Source organism: Sinocyclocheilus grahami, unplaced genomic scaffold (assembly GCF_001515645.1).
Source record: "Sinocyclocheilus grahami isolate Dianchi unplaced genomic scaffold, SAMN03320097.WGS_v1.1 scaffold387.1, whole genome shotgun sequence".
Classification (NCBI taxonomy): domain Eukaryota; kingdom Metazoa; phylum Chordata; class Actinopteri; order Cypriniformes; family Cyprinidae; genus Sinocyclocheilus; species Sinocyclocheilus grahami.
In genome coordinates, this window is record NW_015505566.1 from 177,890 (window position 1) to 196,859 (window position 18,970).

The 18,970-nt window shown below is 36.5% G+C and overlaps 2 protein-coding genes and 1 long non-coding RNA gene across 4 annotated transcripts in view; 1 reads left to right on the forward strand and 2 right to left on the reverse strand.

Annotated features, from left to right (window-relative positions):
- LOC107550088 (uncharacterized) overlaps positions 1-2,628 on the forward strand; it is a 23,685-nt gene extending 21,057 nt beyond the window's left edge. Inside the window, exon 4 of the long non-coding RNA XR_001604622.1 lies at positions 2,616-2,628. This is a non-coding gene — a long non-coding RNA (uncharacterized lncRNA). The remainder of the gene's footprint in view (positions 1-2,615) is intronic.
- LOC107550085 (mothers against decapentaplegic homolog 4-like) overlaps positions 1-11,670 on the reverse strand; it is a 24,209-nt gene extending 12,539 nt beyond the window's left edge. The window contains exons 1-5 of one of the 2 annotated variants that reach the window (XM_016231313.1): positions 11,350-11,670; positions 8,143-8,383; positions 2,265-2,439; positions 2,077-2,100; positions 684-902 (exon numbers count right to left, since the gene is read on the reverse strand). In XM_016231313.1, the coding sequence (XP_016086799.1) occupies positions 684-902; positions 2,077-2,100; positions 2,265-2,439; positions 8,143-8,379 (655 nt within the window). In that variant the 5' untranslated portion in view covers positions 8,380-8,383; positions 11,350-11,670. Of the gene's footprint in view, positions 1-683; positions 903-2,076; positions 2,101-2,264; positions 2,440-8,142; positions 8,389-11,349 lie in introns of both variants that reach the window. The other variant, XM_016231312.1, reaches the window with a different exon arrangement.
- Positions 11,671-13,662: 1,992 nt separating this feature from the next.
- On the reverse strand, positions 13,663-18,477 carry LOC107550075 (SNARE-associated protein Snapin-like). The gene is made up of 4 exons (XM_016231301.1): positions 18,239-18,477; positions 16,846-16,892; positions 14,115-14,233; positions 13,663-14,021 (listed from the first exon to the last, which is right to left on the reverse strand). Exons 1-4 carry the CDS (start codon positions 18,352-18,354, stop codon positions 13,914-13,916), a joined length of 390 nt encoding a protein of 129 aa, XP_016086787.1. The 5' UTR covers positions 18,355-18,477; the 3' UTR covers positions 13,663-13,913.
- Positions 18,478-18,970: the final 493 nt, after the last annotated feature.

Sequence of the window (18,970 nt, forward strand, 5' to 3'; positions counted from 1 at the left end):
TAAATTTGGGTTTATTAAAACGTTCATCTGGGAACGCAATGTGCGCCATTTCATCAGATTTGTAAGGTAAATCATTTATAAACCTACGCAAACACAGGAGAATACATCAATATCTTAATCAATATGTTAACTGTTCATCGCGATTTCAAAATAAAAGCTCGAACTCTCACTCTGAGTTTTCACGTTTTGATGTCCACATATTCAAGAAATGACAGTGGCTATAACATTTCTGTCGTAAAGAAAAGGCCAAATATTAAAGATTAAGTGGACATTTTGTTTAGTCAATATTAAACAAGGATTAGATTGCGCTGTAAAGTGTAAAAACAATCGTCAGGCTGTTGGCGCCCTCTGCAGGCATTTGTTATCATGCGTAATGTACATTAGCTCTATAGTTTATAATACATTATGTATTTTACCAGTTTTGTTCAACTTAAAACCATGATTACTTGCTTTTGATACTTTATTTGAACTAATTATTATTGCCTCATTGCTATTATATATGTATTTCAAGTCATTTTAAAATCTATTGTTCGCTTAAGTCTATTTTTATTACCACAAAAAAATGTATTATAATATCCGATTACCAGATTAAATGTCAGAATAATCGACCGATTACTTGATTACCAAAATAATCGTTAGTGACAGCCCTAATTACATCAACTGTGAGTCCTGTGTGCTCTTACCGGTGGGGGAGAGGGGTATATTGGAGTAAAGGGTGACTGGTGGAGGCGCGCAGCTGGGTTCTGAAGGCAGCTGTAGAGGAGGCAGGGGCTGGCCGTAGTGGTCAGGAGGAGGGAGTTTCATCGCCCCCTGGTGGTCATGCTGAGGAGCCAAGCCTGCGGGAACGTCCATCTGGATGCAGTCATGGCTGTACTCTTCCTTTATCAGTCTGCCAATGGGACCTAGATACCAGCCAGAAGACAAACTTCAATCATTTTACTGAATCAGTTCATTTCAAAATAAATAAATAAATAATAAATCCCAGAATTATTTGGGACTTATTCGAATCAGTGAATCTTTTTTGAACCTGTGCGGAGTGGCAGTCTTTTTTATAGAAAAATGTCAAATAACACTGTTTATGTCACGAATTCAGTCCATGGACTTCTGTTTATTCACCACCAGAGGTCACCCTTTCCATTTCATTGACTCGCGCGCTACATTAACTGTTGCATAGCACCCCGGACTACATTTCCCATCATTCTTTGCACAATTTGCACACTGCCCTGATTGCACTCATTGCACACAGCTGTTTCTAATTACCTCATTCACTATATAACACCCACTCTAACCACATTTCTCTGCTGAGTATTGTTTAGCCTGTACCCCTTTCCGAGTCTCCGTGTTTTCCTTGTTTTGCCTTGCCTGTTTTTGCGGTTTTTGATCTTTGCCTGTTTTCCTGTTTTTTTCCCTCTCGTCTCGCCCCTGTGATTCTGTCTGCCGATCGGTGACCTACGCTAGCCCTAGGACTATTCTTGTGTTTTGCCTGCCATATACCTGTTTGCCATTGTTTGACCCTGCCTGTTTACCACGTCTCTCTATTAAAAGCTTGCAGATGGATCCACATGTCTCACGTCTCGTCAGCCCCGTTACAGTTTATCACCATGTTTTTAATATTTCGTAACTTTATCTGTTCATTTATAAAGATTTCAATAAATTAGATTAAATTAAAATAAGAATATATATATATATACACTTTATATTTTTATAAATTATATAATTTATCATTTTATTTATTTAATGTATGAAAAATATTTTAATAAAAGTTTGAAATAATTAATTTTAATAATCATGTTTATTGAACAGCAAGAAACAAGATCAGCATATTAGAATGATTTCTGAAGGATTTTATTCAGCATTGCATCACAGAAATAAATAACATTTTAAAATATATTCAAACAGTTATTTGAAATTGTAATAATATTCCACAATATTATTGTTTTTACTGTGTTTCTGATAAAACAAATGCAGCCTTGGTGAGCATAAGAGACTTCTTTCAAAAACAAAAAGAAATCGTAATTATTCCAAACATTTGAACCGTAGTGTATGTATGTATGTTTATATATGATTATTGCTTACCTGTGTTTTGAAGACTAAGACCAACTTGAGATGAGAGGGAAAAAAAGACAAAATAGAAAAACGATATTACAATGTTTTCCTTCACTGCTAAAAAGCATGAGACACTATTTTTCCAGGCACAGGAAGTGCTGCACACAGCTCAGTAACGTCTTGGTTCATGGTAATGAATGAAAGGACAGCAGACTCACCGATGCCTGGTGACACCACTCTCTCGTAATGGTAAGGGTTCACACAGACATTATCGTATTTGAGGTCAAATGCGTACTGGCAGAATTTCACATGCTTGAGCTCATTCTTGTGAAGGTCGGGCCAGCGCCACAACCGCGCATAGATTACATGAGGAAAACCTTTACGCCCGGCAACCTATGGAAAGAAAACATGAGAAACAAGAGAAGGAAGAGTTCATGAGGATTACAACATAGTGTAATAACACTGTAGGCAAAATAATCTGTTAAGCTCTGCACAATAATAACATAGATATTAACCAGTCATGGGAAAGTTTTCAACCAATTAAAATGGAATCTCACAATTCAATTCAGGTAATTTTCTAAATTATTGACAAAATGATGCAGCCATACACCAAGATAGTGGGTCATGATTTGGTTCAATTTGATTATTACATTAAAACATGCCTTATAATAGTAGTTATAATCTATTACTAAATTATGTGATCACTACAGAGTTGTTTTAATATTATTTACGTACTAATTATAGTTTAGTAAATTATAATAAACAACAATAAATTATAGTATTTTATATTTATATTTTTGGGGCATTTTATGTGCTTTTTATTAGCCTAGTTTAAAAAAAAACAATTCTACCTAGCCTATTTAATTTATTTCAGTTTTTAAAATGTATTATACATTATATTAATAAATGTATATATTGATATTAATGCATTTCAGCTATTATTACATTTATTTCAAAATTTTCATTTATTTATTTTTCCATCTAATATTTACATTTTATTTCAGCCTTATTTCAATAACTTTCAAAGCTAAATTTCAAAGCTAGTTTTAGCTTTGGTTAACAATAATGTTGTATCGAATGTATTTTAATTATGTATCGTATTTTTTTTAATAGATATTAGAACATTTAAACTGTGTGAAATACATGTCATTTTAAAAATATCTAGTTTTATATAATGTAATACATTTTTGGTTAACTATCGATTCCTCACACTCCTCAGCAAAGGCATAGTTTTATATTGTACTTTTGTCCTGCATGTCTATTATTGACAGATGGGAACCGAGATCAGGAACTGAACAAACTCATGTCGCCCATACGAGTGATGATGTGGCTCAGTGCACTGGATCACATGACCTATCGCAATGCCACTCTGACAAGCACAAGTCAAACTTCTGCTAAATGACCAAAACCTTTTAACAGGAATGCAGTAGCATGACAAAAGAGCATCACATGATCCTGAACGCACACCGAGCATAAGGTCATGTGTTGAGTTTTGAGTGTGCATCACAGCTGTAGCAGGACAGCAGGGAGGACGTGTGTGTGATATGATAATCCTCTGTAGATTAACACCAGAGGCATGATGCTATAGTTGTGCACTAGCAGCATGATACGAGAGCTGAGCAGCGGGATAAATTCAGCTGTCAGGGACACTTAGGCAGACGCACTGAAACAGACACAAATGTGGTGGGGCTGCTAACCAAAAGGACCAGGGTTCAAACCCTCAAACCCCAGAGCGGACACAAGTGTCTCACTGGTCACTAAAGCCAATTTACACCACGTGGACATCTCCATTGCATTATACAATTGTAGAAAATAAAATAAAAAAGTATTCATTATTAAAAATGACGTTAAAAACTTGAAAATTCAACTTATTTGTCTTTATAAACCCTACATATTAAAACACATCTGACAAACGCTGGTGAACATGTTCTGATATGAATAATACTCCCAAACATCTTCTGACGCAATAACCATGTGCTAGTGATTTTACAGTGGTTTTGGGATGTTGTTGCTTTACAGAGCGTCTAAAATTCGCTTAACTTAGAGATATGTATCGGGAGTGAAACTCCACAATATCAAAGATCAACTTGGGAGTCATTTTCGATGTTTATTTCTAAATATCAACAAGTTACGTTAACACTCACTTTATTGTGGAATAAACATGTGAAATACTTTTCCCATTTACCCATTAATATTATGAAACATCTTGATAAATATCGATATCAAATCCAGAAAGAGACCTTGGTAAGACCTTAAATTTAGTACACTGTAAAAAAGTAGTATAAAATGAGTACACTGTAAAATAAAATAATATAGTATTATATAATAATATAGTATTATATATAAAATATTTAATAATGTAACATTTTCAGACACTTTATTGCATGTTAATTGCAATTAAATGAAAATATAGTTTTACTTTATATTAAATGCAATTAGCTGAATATTAGTTAATTAGGACTACATCTTTATATATAGAAATATTGTTAAAGTGTACTGCTAAATGTACTGACAAGCATTTGTAGCAAACTAAAATATACTTTACAATCATTTCTATTTAAACTAAGTCATGTATTTAAATAGTTTTGTATTCACACATATGTAATGAATTTGCAATTTAATACATTAATATATTAACATTTAAAATTACAGTTAAAATTATAGTCAAGTCATTTCCATGTGCTTTAGTATGTTAGTCAACACATCAAAATAGGTGTACTTCTTTAAAGCATGACAAAAGATTAATAAAGCATAATGATTTCAAACGTACTTTAAAGTAAAACTTTTAATTTGCCATGAAAGTCATGAACGTGAACTCCGTTTAAGTGCACTTTTTGTAGCATTTTATTAATTTTATATTATCTGCACATACATATTTTGTTTTAAATACACTTAAGATTTGAAGTACACTACAAGTGCACATTCAATACACTTAAGTGCCACATGGTAAAAGACACAAAAATAAATTAATATACAAATAAAGTTTAAAAAAAACTCTAATAACAAAAAAGTTATATAATTCATTAGTCTTATATTGTACAGATACTTGATGCAATAATATTTGTGGTAATAAGAATATTGGTGATAAATAGGTAATAATAATATCTGTGCAGTCCGAGGTGTTTGTAGTAAGTTTATGTTTCTTTTTCTCCATTCTCTCACTGTCTGTGATAAGGTCAGTAAAAAAAAAAACTCTAATAACAAAAAAGTTATATAATTCATTAGTCTAACTGTAGGTTATATTGTAAAGATACTTGATGCGGTAATATTTGTGGTAATAAGAATATTGGTGATAAATAGGTAATAATAATATCTGTGCAGTCCGAGGTGTTTGTAGTAAGTTTATGTTTCTTTTTCTCCATTCTCTCACTGTCTGTGATAAGGTCAGTAAAGGTGACACATTATGTCTTCACTCAGTAGTTCAGCTTTACTGCACCAGATCCTCTGTTACCGCACATTCACTGCTTTTTTCACTTGTGTTGCCCGGATATCATCACATCTTGTGTGTAAAGAATAGCGTGTACTATCTACCAGCAGCCCTTCTACACAGAGGAAAAAATAGACGGCCTTAAGTTAACCCGGCCCCTTTCCTGTGTTTTAGACAAAACAACCTTCCCAGCCTCTCCTCCACCCCTCCCTCAAAATCTGCCCATACGAAAGGGTGGGGAAACTGCGCAGATGCCATCCTCCTCCATATAAACCACCACTTTTACCTTGAGGTTGTTGAGGTTTACAGTCAAAGGCCTTGTGATGAATGTCTCTCTTTGTAGCTGCTGTCAATCATCTAGTATCCATGGAGACTGCGACTGCATCCGTCTCCCATATGAAAGCCGTATGTTCAGATGTGGGTGGTGTGGATGTGATTAGCGCCGGGCCTCAAAGCAACACCCAATCACTACGTTTATTCAATGGACAATGCCTTGATTATTTACATTGTCTAGCTTATTTATCGCAGGAGTCACAAATAGATTAGGGGAAACACAATTGTGTGAACAATGTAGGAAAACACACTTTCCAAAGTTATTCTAGACTGGGGAAAGGTAGTTTATACAGTGGTTGACCGATATGAGTTTTTAAACGGCCAATGCCAAAACCGTTATATAGAGAGCAGGACGGACGGTGAATCTCAGACAGAGTCTACAAACTTTCTTGTATTTTCTGAGCTGTTTTCTGAGGTATGGATTTAAACGTGGTAAAATGTGTTTACTACATAATCTATTAATTATAACTTGCATTAGCCATCAATATAAAGTTCTTTGAGTGGTTTTATAGAGTCCGGTGTGCTGCTGATGCCCAATATAAAAAAACATACCCTATCGTTCAAACGTTTGAGGTCAGGAACGGGCCTTTAGACCTACATTTAAGTGAAAATTAATGGCACGTAATACGCAGCTTGTTGTGTATTTAGAAACCAGTGTGTAGAACAGATTCACACAAGGTCACATTTCATTATCAAAATAAAATAAAAGTTAATGAAACATATATAAAAATTTACACTGCTTAATTTAAATAGTACAATCTGTGCCATTCCTCACTGTGCTGTTATAGCTTATGTGAAGGATGATAACTTAGGTCGATAATGCTAGTGAAGTACAAAGCCTATAGTTTACATAATAAATAATATTTTAGCATCCAGATACGTCACGAATATGGGCATGACCTGAAGGATCATGTGACACTGAAGACTGGAGTAATGATGCTGAAAATTCAGCATTACACTCTAAAAAATGCTGGGTTGTTTCAATCCAACTTTGGGTCAAATATGGACTAACCCAACCGTTGGGTTAAATTTTTACATTAAATTTTTAACCCAAAAGTTGGGTTAGTCCAAATTTGACCCAAAGTTGGGTTGAAATAACCCAGCATTTTTTTAGAGTGTACAATCACAGGAATAAATTACATTTTAAAATATGTTCAAATTGAAAATTATTATTTTAAATGGTAATAATATTTCAGAATATCACTCTTTATACTGTCTTTCTGCTCAAATAAATGCAGCCTTGGTGAGAAACTTCTACCAAGCCCAAACTTTTGAAGATTAGTGTACTGTATACAGGTGCATCTCAATAAATTAGAATGTCGTGGAAAAGTTCATTTATTTCAGTAATTCAACTCAAATTATGAAACTCGTGTATTAAATTAATTCAATGCACACAGACTGAAGTAGTTTAAGTCTTTGGTTCTTTTAATTGTGATGATTTTGGCTCACATTTAACAAAAACCCACCAATTCACTATCTCAACAAATTAGAATATGGTGACATGCCAATCAGCTAATCAACTCAAAACACCTGCAAAGGTTTCCTGAGCCTTCAAAATGGCCTCTCAGTTTGGTTCACTAGGCTACACAATCATGGGGAAGACTGCTGATCAGACAACAATTTACTCAGAAAACCGAATCAATCTGCCACAGCTTGCAACAAATCCAAAATTGTATCTATTTATTTGTTTGTTAGTTTCATTCATGTGACATCTCTCACAAATTAATGAAACAAAGGAATCACGACTGAAATGTTGCTATCTCCAAAGAATATTGGATTTCTTGACAGTTTGAAACCATTTGAGTGTGCAAGAGGGTGTTTATTTATATTTATGCTATATTCACTCAAATTTCAGAAAACTAAAAAGCATGCATTATGCATTGAGAGCACTCTTGGTAGATTTGAAACTACCGCTTTTCTTAAGCAGGATATTGGACACGGTTACTACCCAATAATCCCAAAACAGCCAATATCTACCAAATAATCGACTTTTGTACGCACGCACTATTGTATACATCTATCAGTCTACTGCTAGTTTTTTGTAACAAAGACACATCCTCACCAAACAGGTCCCATGAAACCCTTTAAACACCTTTACCGTTGTGTCATGTCCAATCAAACCTTCACATTGACAGAATGACAACCTAAAACAGCAATTTGGTGCCTGTCTGAAGAAGCCTTCTAACACTAAGTAAAGCAGACAAGAAAAAAGCCTGCCAAATGAAGAAATGACTCATCCATTAACATTTGGAGGGATTCCTGTCATTCACTGCATTAAAGCATTAAAGCAAATGTTAATGGTTCAACCAACATCAGTTACTGAAAGCGTGGTTCACCTGTAGGCGTCCGTCCAGTGTCCTCTGGATGGTCACGCACTTGCTGGGATGGACTCCATTGGTGGTGATGGCGGTGATGAGGGAGTCCAGCTCATCCTTCTTCTCCTTCAGTTTCTTGACTAGGCTCTCGATGGCACGCTTGGCGAAGCCCTCGTTTTCTCCGCCCTGCCTGTGGCACATCAGACTGTGCACGATACTCAGGCAGGCGTCATTACTGTTGGGAGGGTTCACGGACATCCTGCTGCTCTGACAGATGGGAAAACAGAACAGCAGCATCAACACACACGACTCTTACAAGCTGCATCTAGTATGCCAACACACTGTCAATGCCGTAGTAATGCTTCATGGACATCAGTGGAAGAATTATGCTCGTTTTCCTAATAGTGTATATTTACTGCCATCAAAGGTGATGTGTGCTCCAAACCGAATTGCAAAAATAATGAATACTTCCAAACTGGTTTCCCAAACACTCACCAACTCTGTCTGACATGGTTTGGTCAAACAGGTTTCATTGATTAAGGCGAGGGTGACATGTTGGAGCAGCTACATTTAGATGGTACAGTATACTATACTACCTATTGAATACGGCCCAGTAGCTATACACTTTATACTGCCTACTATTTGCTGAATATGGATTTCACAAACAGTAGGCAAACCTGATGTCACATGATCATCGCCTTGCATCCAGTTTTTAGATTGCAAATAGATTGTTAGGTTATTTTGTATGGAAGGCAAACACATGGCATGTGTAAGAAGAATATTATGGCCACAAATTAAGAATTTGTTCCCACAACTTTTATGTTTTATTAAATTTGTATTCATATGTTTCCTTGCTTTAGTTAAAACATGTCCACATTGTACAAACTTTTTCTATAATTTAAGTTCATTTAGAACCATATTGTACAAATTTGTCCCATCGTTTTAGTTAAATAGTGGCCATTTATAGAAATTTGTCCCATCGTTTTAGTTAAATAGTGGCCATTTATACAAATTTGTCCCATCGTTTTAGTTAAATAGTGGCCATTTATACAAATTCGCCCCATCGTTTTAGTTAAATAGTGGCCATTTATACAAATTCGCCCCATCATTTTAGTTAAATTGTGGCAATCTGACTACGTTGTAATAATTTGTTCTCTCATTTTAAAATCGATAGTGGGAATTAATTCTTAATTGTGCATGTCTTTTTAATTTATTTTTCCTGAATGTCAAGATGAGGCTGTCATTTCATTTTGTATTGCTGTATTACATTTTGTATAAAAATGTAAGTCTTTTGGCAGTTTGATCAACTAATGAGTAACAAAATATATAATTTGTCACACTGGGAAGTGGGAATGGAAGTGGAGTGCATTGGAAATATGGGATACAGTATTCCATGCGGTGTGCTTTATCATATTACTGGACATTGTAATAGACCATCTGCTTCATGTACACAGAAAAAGTGCATATTTGCACAGTATACATACTAAATACTGCAGAAATAGTAAGGGTACTAGATTGGCATGCAAGTCCAAATATAGCAAATGTTTAAAAAAGCAATAACACAGAGTAAAAAGCCAGCCAACAAATGGCTTTATTCTGCCTTCAAGTGCACCTTGGAAACTCGTACTCCCAAGTCAGGCACTCGTTATTACGTATTTGCATTTAAGTCACATAGCCTAAACAAAACAAAGCAACTGTGAACAATATAATCCCCCAAAAGTACATCTGAATTCACAATGCTAAAACAATTAAAATACAGCATGTCAAATTAAAGTAACTTGCAAAATCGTTCAGTATTCACTGCAGAATTGCTTTCCTCTCACTGATCTCTATAAACGTTACAGATAGGCCTATGTTGTACGTAAGATATCTATGTTATAGATCAGTATTTTCACAATGTTTCAAATAAACACAGCCCCTTCCAACATCACAACTCGGCAACTCGTGTTTTATCAAGAAATTTGATTTTCTGCACTCGTAAATATGACTTTGCCTGGTCGGAACTTGTAATTACGACATTTCTGACTTCACTTTGAAGGCCACACACTCACAGTTTTCCCATGCACAATGAACGGAGATAGGGGGGGGAAAAGTGTTTTAATATCAAAAAAATGTTTTAACTGCATATGCTGTAAGTGACTGAGCTGGTTTAAACAGCTGTGATGAATTTGAATTCGTGTTCTGTACATAAGAAGGAGAACTTCGTGCTGCTGTGATCTTTGCACGAGATGCTGCGAGTGCAAAAGTGCAAGATTTCGAGAGTGCAGTGGTAATTGAGAGCTGGTGCAGCGCTGACGGATCCTGACACTTCAGATCTCTGAGCATCATCGACTCTAATCTGGGGGGAGCGTCTCGGAGACCCTTATTATCAGACTCAGCGATGCTCTCCATGTCTGCGCAAGTGGCCCTTGAGGCAGAGCACCAGAGGAACAACTTTACATTAAGACAGAATACACAATGCCATCAGACGAACTGATAATATTTGAGAAAGAGGGTTCTTTTTCATTTTTTTTCTCACTGACACACTCATGCATTATTCCTCTCTTCTTATCTGGGTGTATTACTCGGTTATTTCATCATATAGCTATAGTACAGTGTACTTGACTAAAGCATGGCAGCTTGATTCAAAAGGACATTCGGATCCAAACCCAGCTTTAGACATCTCACAGATGAAGCCCCAAGGTTTATGGTCCCATTTTAAGATGTAGACACTTATTAACAGATTAGGCACGCACTATTGTATGAGAGTATGCCTAATTCAACAGAAAGCCCTTCTGTTTAAACTATACCTCACCCAAGTTGGATTATACTGCAGCTCATAAAATGTCATGCAAAGTTAAAGCCCAAGTGTTGACTGCTCTGCAGGCAAACAAACGCATAATCGGTCACGTGCCGTCTAAACGCTTCACGAGCGCAGTGGTACCTAGCTCGACAGAACCCCGGCGGACTGATGAATGAACAGCCTCCTGCTCGCGAGCTCGCTGGGAGAGGGTGGACATGTCAGTGTCTCGAGACTCTCTCTAGACAGTTACGAAATATTTCAACGCTCAGGCAAGGGCAAAGATGAGCTATTGCGACACGGCCAGGCACACCTTTGGCGAAACATGCTTTTTTTAGCGAGCGAAATGTATCGCTGAATCCGCTCGGGGTCTTATACGGTCTCGAATGGTGCAGCAACGTGCATTTAAAAATGAATAACATAAACACACCAAAAAAAAAAATACTCACACATCGGTCGTATTGTTGCAGAATAGCGAAAAGCTGTCTTGTGGACAAGGACGGAGAGGTAGTAATTCGCGCCCCCTTCCCCCTCCGGCATCTAGTGTGAGTGTATCGGAGTCGCTAGCGGACTATCAGGCTCGCCGTCTCCGCGTCCTGGCCGCTCGCTACAATAACAAAAGCGGGTAGACATTGTGCGCTGAGCGTCTCGCCCGGCTCCAGCCAATAGGAGGGCGAGTCTCAAAAGGACGGCGGCGCTCAGCCAATCACGACGCGGCTCTCGCGGCTGGGCCCCCGGCCCGAGCTCTGTCTGGGTCGCGTCTGGACTGACATATCGGCGCGACTGTTTTTTTAAGGTGGCGCCGGTGAGATTACTCCGCCCCGTATCGGCTCACCCCACCCCAATCATCCCTCCTCAGCTTCCATCGATGATTGAAATGTACAACAGCCAGTGATGGCTACTTTTAGACTCGCACTCCAGGGCCACATGCAACGAGCACTAGAAAACATGTATGGTGCTCTTATTAATAAAGCACTAAAATATACAACGGTGCCCAAAAGTCTGAGAGCCCGTCGAAAATCTGGGATATAATCTTGAAATAAACAAAAGGTGTAGGGCTATAAAACAAAGAAAGCATAGTCACTTCATTCAAAAGATCAGATGTTCAAGCGTTTTCACTACTTTTGGACACGAGTAGATATATTTTACAGGAACCGCTTACAGTAGCATGCACATATTTGAGCTAAGTTTGCATATGCAGTGAGCATCAAATGTGAACGGACTCCAAAAGGCTTTTACTCTTTCATTTGACTTATGAGTGATTTCCAGCAATCTGTCTTTAATCTCTCATCAACGGAGTGACTTTTAGGAGGCCCCTCATATGATTCCCTCCCTTGACCTTTCACCTGTCCTGAAATCTTTTTCTAACCCTCTCCCTTTCAGCTAAAACAAGAGGTCACCTTCAGCCCTTTCTCGTATCCTCTTACAAAGCATCCACTATTTACATAAGACATGTGCATACCTAAGATTTCACTGCTGATTCAATTATAATGCAATGCCTGGGGAAGCTCAGTTCCCCCCTAAAGTTCTCATTTATGTCCACACACTTGTATTGGCTTGATCTGTGACTTTTATATATAAATAATTCTAACACTCTTAAATGAACAATGTTAATGAAAAGCTATGTTAATGAATAGTATCCCGTCTTCCGAGGCTAAATATCTGTATGTAAAAAGTAAAATGTATATATTTTAAGATTCAAATGTTTTAGAATGTTTTCTTAAATGGATAGTGTACACAAAAATTTAAAATTCTGTCAAGTTACTTGACTTTACGCGCTGATTTCCATTCGAACGACAAAAGATCTCGCAACTTTACTTGCTCAGCAGTGGATGCTCTGCGGTGAATGGGTGCCGTCAGAATGAGAGTCCAAACCGCTGATAAAAACATCACGATAATCCACATCAAGTGGATTGAACTTCAAACTGTTGCTTCCGTCTAAAATACAAATAATATTGCTTTCTCCAGTGAAAAAGTAATCTTGTCTGAATCAGGAGAGAAATATGCACAGATAATATTAATATATATAAATAAGCTCCATTTACAAGCAAAAAGAGTCCAAAACAGTTCAAAATAAATATATATATATTAGTAGATTTCGATGTGAGCACAAGGGATGGACTTTATCACTGGACGTTAATATGGCGTTATTATGGACTCGTGGTTTGGCCAGAAGTAACCATGTAAAGTTAAAAAGTCTTAATGACGCATTTATTTCTTACAAACACGCAGCTTTTCACTTCACAAGACGTTAACTGATGGACTGGAGTGGTGTGGATTATTGTGATGTTTTTATCAGCTGTTTGGAATCTCATTCTGACGGCACCCATTGACGGCAGAGGATCCATTGGTGAACCAGTGATGCTACATTTCTACAAATCTGTTCCCATGAAAAACAAACTCATCTACATCTTGAATGGCAGAAGGTGAGTACATTTTAATTTTTGGGTGAACGATTCCTTTAAATACATGAAGTACATTTGCAACAGAAAATACTTAGTTAAAAATGTGTATAGAGTCTAAACCCAAGAAAAAAAATATATGGTACGAAAAAAATAATACACTGTACTGTTAAGTGTGGATAAATTCCACACGTCAGCAAAAAAATTACAACAATAATCTGCTTTCACTGATTAGATCAAGACTGACAGCAGAATATTTACTGGCCAGGTACATTAGACAGTTCTGATCAATAATAATAATTCAAATCCTAAATGTTCAAACGATTAGCAAATCCACAGCATTGCATTTTTAAGCAACAGTTAAATTCATACAGACAAATGTTTTATTAAAAAGTCACATGTTCAAGAAAGAAATGAGTGCATATTTACACTGCTGTCTCCCAGACTTCTCTTAAGTGAACAGACATTAATGCTGCAGTGTTCTGCAAGCAGTGCTTTGCATAGCCCAGCGCCCTTTAATGATCTGAGGAAGATTCTGCAGATCTACAGCGTTGGTCCTTGGCATTGAGCACAGCGTAATGGTGCATTCCCAAAATGTGAGATTTCAGACATCATGGTTTGCTGGGAGAGCGTGGGGTAAATGCTCCAGATGCCTCAAGCACGGTCTTCCTGCGTGCCGTCTCCTTAGCAACATTATGGTTCAGCCTTCGCAAACGCTCCTGTAACAAAGATTGGAGAAGATTAAGAGGAAAACACCATGCAATACTGTGCATACTGACTGATGTTTTATATTCAAAGTCTCTATCTCTTACCTGTGCGTTCTGGAGTATGTTGTTGACCAGCACCACTCTTCGCCTGGCATTAAGCAGTTTTTTAACATATGGGTCTAAGTCTAGTGCCACCTTCTGGTGTTCATTGATCCTACTCAACTCTGCAGGAAAAAATGCTCATGTGAGATGACATAATATTCATGAATTCTGCAGAAAGGGGTAGGAGAGTTGCATTATATAGATTTTGTAATGTGGACAGATTACTAAATACTTACTAATACTGCAAATAGACATACAATCACCTTTTAAATTCTATGCCAAAAGAAGTTATAGTCATAACATGTCACTTTTTTCAGTCTAGGATGACAATATGTTCTGTTTTTTCCCAGACATGTCCTGGCTGGGTTTTCTAAATTGCCTAAAATGTCTTTGTTTTCCTATTGATGTTCTCTCTGCATATACATTATATACTGTATATGCACGTGTATTTGCATTGCTTTGACATTCTCTGTAGATCATCCCACCTTCTCGCATGCATTGATTGGTCGATTATGCACAATGCCCGCACACTATTGGTCAAGCTTCTTTTCAGTCATTACCTTCTGCAAGTATGAAAACAATTGGCAATTTATAAATCCCAGCCAGGACATGTCCGGTAGAGAGAGGATGTATGGCCACCCTATTGAATTGCTTTGTCTTGTTTTTTTAAAGAGTTGTAATAATCTCGAAGCTGGAAGTGCAACGGTCACAACTGTTTTGTGAGACAACTCTATTGCATCATCCAAAACATGCAATCTGTGCTTCAAAACCTAGTTGTTGTGTCAGTAATTTGGCCAATGCCACCTAAATTAAGTGTTCTTGTCATTGCGTGAGCTGTACTGATCAAAATGTTTAGGTTTTTTCCACCACAAAAGTCACCCATTGAAATTTTTTCAAATACAAATTTCATTTTTGTCTAGCTGAATTCTACTGCGTATCACACTGAGCTTTAAAGATACAGATTTGAACAGGAAATAAGCAATATTTTAGTTCACAGAATTTGTATTTGTATTTTTGTAGATGTGTTACATGCAAAGAGAAAATTCAGATTTGCATGTCCATTTTTACCCATGTCTAACATATAAATTCATATATAATTAACAGAAGGTTGCTACAAATGGACATGTATATATCCATATACTGTATATGCTTCCACACTTGTTGATTGGTATAACTGTGATTCCTATTTTATTACTATGGCATGTAATTTTGCCAATTTATTTCTAAATTGCCTAAAATGTCTTTGTTTTCCTATTGATGTTCTCTCTGCATATACATTATATACTGTATATGCACGTGTATTTGCATTGCTTTGACGTTCTCTGTAGATCATCCCCCCTTCTCGCATGCATTGATTGGTCGATTATGCACAATGCCCGCACACTATTGGTCAAGCTTCTTTTCAGTCATTACCTTCTGCAAGTATGAAAACAATTGGCAATTTATAAATCCCAGCCAGGACATGTCCGGTAGAGAGAGGATGTATGGCCACCCTATTGAATTGCTTTGTCTTGTTTTCTTAAAGAGTTGTAATAATCTCGAAGCTGGAAGTGCAACGGTCACAACTGTTTTGTGAGACAACTCTATTGCATCATCCAAAACATGCAATCTGTGCTTCAAAACCTAGTTGTTGTGTCAGTAATTTGGCCAATGCCACCTAAATTAAGTGTTATTGTCATTGCGTGAGCTGTACTGATCAAAATGTTTAGGTTTTTTCCACCACAAAAGTCACCCATTGAAATTTTTTCAAATACAAATTTAATTTTTGTCTAGCTGAATTCTACTGCGTATCACACTGAGCTTTAAAGATACAGATTTGAACAGGAAATAAGCAATATTTTAGTTCACAGAATTTGTATTTGTATTTTTGTAGATGGGTTACATGCAAAGAGAAAATTCAGATTTGCATGTCCATTTTTACCCATGTCTAACATATAAATTCATATATAATTAACAGAAGGTTGCTACAAATGGACATGTATATATCCATATACTGTATATGCTTCCACACTTGTTGATTGGTATAACTGTGATTCCTATTTTATTACTATGGCATGTAATTTTGCCAATTTAGTAAACATCACAAACCTTCCGTGTCACAGATATTTACCGAATACACATCTATGTCTGACAGTTTTTGACAATTAAATGGATAATTTTACACGTGATGGCTCATACAATGAAAGAATATTTGGTTACACTTTGTTTCGATAGTCCACTTGAGACATTCTATTAACTACAAGTAACTTTGTAACTACATGTCAACTAATTCTCATTAATTTGCAACTACATGTCTACTAACTCTCAGAGTAGACTGTTAGGGTAGGTTTAGGGTTAGTAGAATAAGTTGACAAAGAAAGTGTTAGAAGATATTAAGCAGACAGTCTACTAATACTCTACTAACTGCTAGTTGACATGTAGTTGCAAAGTTACTTACTGTTAATAGAATGTCTAAAGTGGACTATCGAAATAAAGTGTTACCGAATATTTATAAGCTGTGAAGATTATTACAATTTCACTCAGAATCAACTCGTATTATTGTGCAAATTGTTGACAATTGTACTCACGATTTCGCACGCAGGTGCCAAAGCACGTGCAATCTGGTGTGAACTATGGTTCACAAATTGCCCAGAGATCTGAACTTATTGTTTTGAGAAAAATACATCTCATTCAAGAATTAAGCCAAAGTGACTGAGGAAAACTGTAAATGCATTATCACGTCAGACCAACTTACCAGATGCCAAATTATCAATGTGTTCCCTAAGTTCCACTTGGCTTTCTCTGTGAAGACAAATTTACATTATATAAACGATGTAGCTGTAAAATCCATGACTGCCCTTACGAAAAAGAAGTTTATTCAAGTGTGCTATTAGTATACTTCTTTTAAACTAAAAAATAGGAAAGTATACTTTCAGTCAAATTTTATGTACTTCTCAGAAATATACTTAAAATGACATTTAAGTATACTTGACTTAATACTTAGAAAAAGTCTAAATATATTTGAGCTATACTTGTGCTCCGAGAACGTTTTCATTGTGATACGGTAGGGGGCGCAAGTACACATCTTCTGTACAGAATTTCCACAACAACAAAAAAACACAAGTGAAGAAGAAACCGAAACAACAGACGCTTCCACATGTATTCTAACACGATCACCAGACATAAAACAGCATCAAAACTGTGTAACATTATGGAATAAAATGTCGACCAATGAAGAGTTAATAATGACTGTCAAGCTTTGGGGTGTTGATCGACTTTATCTACGTTTTGATTATCATTCTAAATCCAATTAATAGTAATTTTTCAGCTTTTTGTTCAAAATCTTGTTAATTTCTTTATTTATAAAACTTATCCGCATTCAAGTGTTTAAAAAAAGAATGCATGAAGCTAGAATAAAATGTTTTTGTTTACAAGCAGATACCCTGTTATTTTGATTTTTTGTATGTTCAGATATTTATATATAACAAAATATATACAAATTAATACCTAAATAGGGACATAGTAGTATACTTAAAGTATGATGTGAAGTTCACTTAAAGAAAACTTACGAGTATACTTGCAGTATAAAACTACTAAACTAGTAGTTTACTGAGACTATACTTCAAAGTGTACTAAAAATGCTACTACAAGTAATTAATTAGAAAACTATCAGTATTCATATAAGTTCACTTTTAGTATAGTTGCAGTACAAACTAAAAACAGATGTAAACTAGTTGTGTACTCAAAGTTTACTACTGTTACACTTAAAGCATACTTAAAAGTATACTTTTATATACTAGAAAGTGGGCCAATTTAGTCCCAAGGAGTATTGAAATAGTACACTTACAAGTACACTGATATTTGTATACTTACCACATAAAGTATACTTAAAATATACTTAATAAAATAAACTTGAAGTATACTACTTTTTGGTAAGGGTGTTCATCACATCTCAAACGCAAAAGTGGTGCAACACAACGAAAAGGTTAGAAATAAATGAATAAATGAACTGTTTGACATGACACAGCACCTCTGAGTCACGAGGCCTGTCATGTTGACAGTCATTAGCTTGTTAGCAAACAGAACTGCTCATTTTGCATTAAACATTTCTCGGGTTTAAAAAACACACGTTTCCCAAACTGCACTACCTGACTGAGTGCACATGTAAGTCGAGCTGCTGTACAGCGGGTCTCAGGAGGTCCAGCAAGCCCTCGGCGAGAGCGTCTCTCCCTGATGGGGTTTCCAGCACTGCTAGCGCTGCCATCTTGACTGAGCTCCGAGCTGACTGACAACGACACTAACGTTGGTCACTGCGCCCTGCAGATAGATATCATGACACGAGCTGTGCGATGATTTGTATGTGCGCATATTCTGCGTCACACACACACGGCTGTGTGCGCATACAGTAGTAATACTGGCGCACTGCATACTATCTACGACGCAGTATACACTGAGTGTGAAACTAGCAGTGTTGGGGAAAGTTACTTTTAAAAGTAATGCATTACAATATTGCGTTACTCCATAAAAAAGTAACTAATTACGTTACTTAGTTACTTTTTAATGTGTTGCGTTACTTTTGCGTTACTTTTTAAATCTGCACAGGGCTTGCTTGTTTGTTTTTAAAATAAAAAAGTTATATTTTTGGCAAATATAAAAGCCTTTCACACCAGAAGTGAAATGAATCAGCCTCGGGCTGAAGGGAAAGTACATTTACGTCCGTACAGTAGAATGCAGAAGAAGACATTCAACACACTTCAGCAATAAAAAAGTTGTCTAGAGTAATTTGTGGTTATTAGTACGGCTGTGGGGAAGTCGTGGCCTAATGGTTAGAGACTCGGACTCATAACCCAAAGTACAGCGCTCTCTCCGACCTTCAATAC